This window comes from Atta colombica, unplaced genomic scaffold (genome assembly GCF_001594045.1).
Source record: "Atta colombica isolate Treedump-2 unplaced genomic scaffold, Acol1.0 scaffold3, whole genome shotgun sequence".
In the NCBI taxonomy this organism is placed as follows: Eukaryota; Metazoa; Arthropoda; class Insecta; order Hymenoptera; family Formicidae; genus Atta; species Atta colombica.
In genome coordinates, this window is record NW_017259403.1 from 683,603 (window position 1) to 688,698 (window position 5,096).

The 5,096-nt window shown below is 39.6% G+C and overlaps 1 protein-coding gene across 1 annotated transcript; it reads left to right on the top strand.

The window, feature by feature from the left end:
* The first annotated feature begins 4,543 nt into the window (after window positions 1–4,543).
* Window positions 4,544–4,972, top strand: LOC108690187. Its single transcript, XM_018197362.1, has one exon. The coding sequence runs from the start codon at window positions 4,544–4,546 to the stop codon at window positions 4,970–4,972; it is 429 nt and encodes a 142-aa protein (XP_018052851.1).
* The last annotated feature ends 124 nt before the right edge of the window (window positions 4,973–5,096 follow it).

Below are 5,096 nucleotides of genomic sequence, written 5' to 3' on the forward strand. Positions count from 1 at the left end.
TTTTCAGCCAATGATCATGGCGCTTAAGAATTCTGGCATGGCGATTGCCGATTGTTAAATCTGTTAAAATCAAACTGCTGCAAGAGTCGAGTAATTTCGATAGACCAAAACGTTCGAGCGACAATAATTCAATTACACAAAGCGATATGCGAAAAATGCAAAAAATTTCAGATTGAAACAGAAATGGATGGTCACGTGCGGGAAATTGCGACACGTTTCAAAGAATTGTTTCGGACACATGGCGAACGAGTGCAGCGAAAAAAGAAAAGAAGACAAAGAAAAAAAGCAACCGAAACGAAAGCGAGATAAGAAGAAGATCGAGAGCAATGACACTAAGGTAGCATTTCTTAGTAAAGAAATTAAAAATGGAGGTTGGATTTTAGATTCCGGAGCCTCTGTACATATGACGCCGAATAAGAAATTTTTCAATTCTTTTGTCAAATTCGATGAAATAGAAATTGCGGTAACAGACAATACTAAATTGCGAACCGAAGGTAAAGGTGAAGTGACAGTGTCGGTATTAACGTATGGTAAAATCAGTAATATTATCATAAAAGACGTAGTTTATGTTCCGAATTTGAGCATTAATCGACAAGATAACTGAAAGAGGCTTTAACGTCAAATTTAATAAACATGTTTGTGAAGTATTCAATAAAAACAATGACGCAATAGCTAAATCGGTCAATAATATTTATAAATTGATGCAAACAGTTGACACTGCGTTCAAATGCGAGATTAACATCGAGAGTTTTCAATGGCATAGAAAACTTGGATATATCTCTTAATAGGCAGCATGAAATTGCTTTGTGACGAGCATACAATAGATCTAGATTTCAATGATCCAGATAGGCCACAAATGCGAAATTTGTGTTCGAGGTAAGCAAGCACATCAAGCGTTTCCGAAAACAAAAAAGGAGCTGAGGACTAGATTGTAGAGCTGATACACGCCAATATCTGTGTGTGAACCGATGGAACATTAATTGGAGGTTCAAAATACTTCATACTCTTTATATGATTATAGATGATTACTGAAGACATTTAAGTATATATTTCTGAAGAATAAAAATGAAGCCTTAGATGTATTCAAGATATACAAAGCTTATGTAGAAAATCAAATGGATCGTCACGTTAAAGCGTTGCGTAACAGATAACGAGCGAGAATTTATTAGTCAAGAATTTAAATGTTTTCTTCAAAAAGAAGGTATGCAGCATCAATTGACAGTTTCTTGTACGCCCCAACAAAATAGACTGGCGGAGCGTTACAATCGAACGATAGTTCGGGACGTTGTTTGCCGATCTCCCTAAGAAATTTTGGACTGAGGCGTGCGCGACGGCCGTTTACTTAATAAATCGATCCTTAGCAAAAAGTTTGCGATATAAAACTCCTTATGAAATTTGGTCGAGAAAAAAACCTGTTTTATCTCATTTAAAAGTTTTTGGTTGCAAGATTTTTGCACATATTCCAAAGGAGCAACGAAGAAAAAAGAAAACGGGACGAAAAGGCAAAACTGTACATTTTTCTTGAATATTAGAAAATACAGAAGACTACAGGCTGTACGAAAGTACTCAAAAAGTATTTAAAAGTAGAAATGTAGTGTTTTACGAAAATAAGACACTTGACACGAAAGACTTCTATTCCTGTTTCTGAAAGAGATAGAGATTCGCAAAGAAACGCCAATTCATGATAGGTTGCCTATTATGTTACAAGGTAGCACTGATTCAGTGAGAATTAAGATTAGAGGAAACTGAAGAAAATTTCAGGTCTTGCGAAGTTAGTACGAGGGCAAGTCAATAAGTTTTTAGAAAAATATAATAAAACATATTTTTTTTGATTCGATTAATTTTTATTTCTCAATATAGTCTCCTTTCAGCTCAATACACTTGATCCAATGATTCTTCAACTTTTTCAAGCAAATAATATGAATAATATAATTTATTCAACCCGATGTCCACTGCCACGACTGATTATAGTGCTCGTCGCAGCGACGATAGGTTCGAACTTCCGAATCTACTTTCACATGGAGCTTGTCCCAGACGTAATATTCAATGTAGTCATCGTACACGCATAAGAGTACGATCTTCGGTATATATTGCAACTGTTCGGCGCTCAAGTCTCGAATATGGGAAGGATGATATAGCGCGAGATACTATATATTTTGCTACTGCGCGATTCGCGGATTCGTGCCTTTAAATAGTTATTCGAGATATAGCTTTAGTGTGAATATGAAATATAGCCTTTAGTGTGAATATGAAATTCATGCTGCAACCGCTAACAATACACGTCACAAACTGTGACGTGAAATCACGAATGATGGAAGACAGCGCGGAGAAGCGCAAGCACGGCGAAAACTGTCGAGTGCTATACACGTGATCATTTGCGGCCCGTCGAATTGTGATAAAATCAACGTTTTCATAAGTTTGCTCGAGAGTCCAATGGCGTACGATTCGAGAATGTGAACGTCTACTCGAAATCGCTGCAATAGCCAAAGTATCGATTTATTATTACTCGAAAATTTATTTACGTCTACTGACGAAATCGGCTTTATGTTCTCCAACAACAGCGATCGTTCCACCGAGCGAGGCACGCCAAAATTCTATTTTTATCTTTGATGACGTGGCATGCGACAAATAGGATGTGACAAGTAGAATGCGAGAGAATACTTTTCGATAGGCCGCCATGCGAATGACTGCTTCTATCTCTGTCAAACGTACGCGAGAGTACCTAAACATCTGATACGCGACAACGCGAACTTGCTGAGCCTGTTCAAACAGGTTGTACCAACTTGAAACACGTTTACGATTACGTGAATACCGACATGTCGTACAATGAATTTTGTTTGTTGTGTCGCGACTGTTGGCAAAAAAATATGGTTTTTTAGTGATAGACAAAGACAGTGCGCTTAAAGACGGGAAATATAGAGATTTAGTATCATGAATTCGTGATACTATAACGTGACTAATCGATATTTTGGCAGAGACGAACATGGCTGATGTGCGCGAGCGTGAAAAAATCGCGAGGGAGATCGAGAAGATGAGTGAATCGATCTGCAAGAAACATCGCGCTCTGAGGATTGGTAGAATCGAGAAGGACATGGCATTGAACAGACATTTTAAGCCTATTATCAAGCCTATTATCAATCTTTGCGGCAGATTGTTAACAGCCCCGTGTGTGCGATAAAAAACAGTCGCGCGACGATGACGCAGCGTCTGCCTCCAAGCGTGAGAGAAAAGAGGAGGAAGAGGAGGAGAGAGAGAAAGCGAGCGAGACGTTCGAACGTTCCCCGCGTAAATCTGATGATCGATTGCACGATCATGTACAGCCGAGAATAACCTCCACTCCGCGTAAGACGATCGTACCGATGATAGAATTGGAGGACGTTTTCGAAACGACAGACAACTCGCTAGCAACGAAAATTAAAAATCGATTGCAAACGTCGGAAGGACGAGAGGCATTGCAAGCCAGCTTAAGCCCGCTGGGTCAAAAGTACGTCGAGGCTGTCCTGAGGGCAACGCGAGATAAACAAAAGAGCGATATAGATTATGTATACGGCATTTACCTACACACAAGGATGGATTGATTTTTGGCAATAAACATATCGACGTGGATGCGGACAACATAATTATCAACGGCATACGATACGCCTGTCTTTATGAGTTAATTTTCAAGAAAATTTTCGACGATCTCTACACGGAAGATATGAACAAGTACATGCTGCTGGCAACGAATACAACGCATACAAACACAAGCAACAATCGAGCAACAGGAAATATAAGTATAAATACGTAATCGTAGCGTTGATATCGACCATCGAACAAGAAATAGAAGAAGAAATCTAGAAAGAGATTACCTCACGCAATGATATTGAACAACAATGTGACCGATTACGTGCATTAGGACAATCCCAACAAGCTAGTGGATCGTCTACGATTGCTCGACGCTTCGCACTGAGCGAGCAACAATAATGAGCGCTCATAATGAGATGATATCGATCATCGATGAGGAACTTTGAAGCTGGTCTTATTATAAATTAAATCGAAACGAATCAGTCGAGTGATGTCAACGAGAAAAAAATACTTTTGCTCTATGTACGCGTTGAATCATGAAAAAGAGATCCAGCGAAAAGAGAAAAATTAATTCTGAGAGACGTCGACTCATTGAGGAATTGCACGCTCCGACGAGAAAAAATTTTTCGCGTAGGCGCGTCACAGTTCGAGAATATGACGATTTGTGGCAGGCTAATATCGTCGAGATGCGTCCGTACTCGAGCTTCAACAGAGGCCATCACTACATACTCACCATCATCGATGGTTGAGCAAGTATTCATGATACCGCAAGTACTCAAGAGCAAGAGTGGAAGCGAAACGGCTGACGCTATCGCTAGAGAGATAATTCGAGCGAGTGGAAGAAGAAAAATTTACAAACGGATATGGAGAAGGAGTTTTACGCCGATATGCAGAAAATCTTGAAAAAACACGACGTTAATCATTCCACGTTAAAAGCGTCAGAGTAGTCGAGTGGTTCAATCGCACGCTCAAAAACGACATGTGGAAGATGTTTACACTCAACAATTACAAGTGGATCAACGAACTGCTGCGTCTCGTGTCAGATTATAACGCGCACAAGCATCGCACCATCGGCATACAATCCGCCGACGTAATTCACGCGATCGCTGAAAGACTCTTGGACACAGTATATAGCGCGATAAAGATCGCTGGTCCGCAAAATTTAAAGGGCGATTCGGTACGCGTGAGCAAGATGATTTTTGAGAAGGATTACGCGCCTAATTGGACCACTGAGGTGTTTACAATCGTTAAGGTGCAGCGTACCAATCCCATAACCTATCTCGAGGACTATCGCGGAAAATCCGTCGCTGGAACGTTCTACGAGCACGAGTTGCATCGCGCTACTCATCCGAACGTGTATCTCATGGAGAAAATATGCCAGAAAAGAAATAAGGTGTACGTCAAGTGACTGAGATTCGATGAATTGCACAATTCATGGATACACAAAAACAATGTCATTTGATAAAATTTTGATTCGTGTATTTTTTTTCTACATATAAATAAATAAATAAATATATATATATATATATATA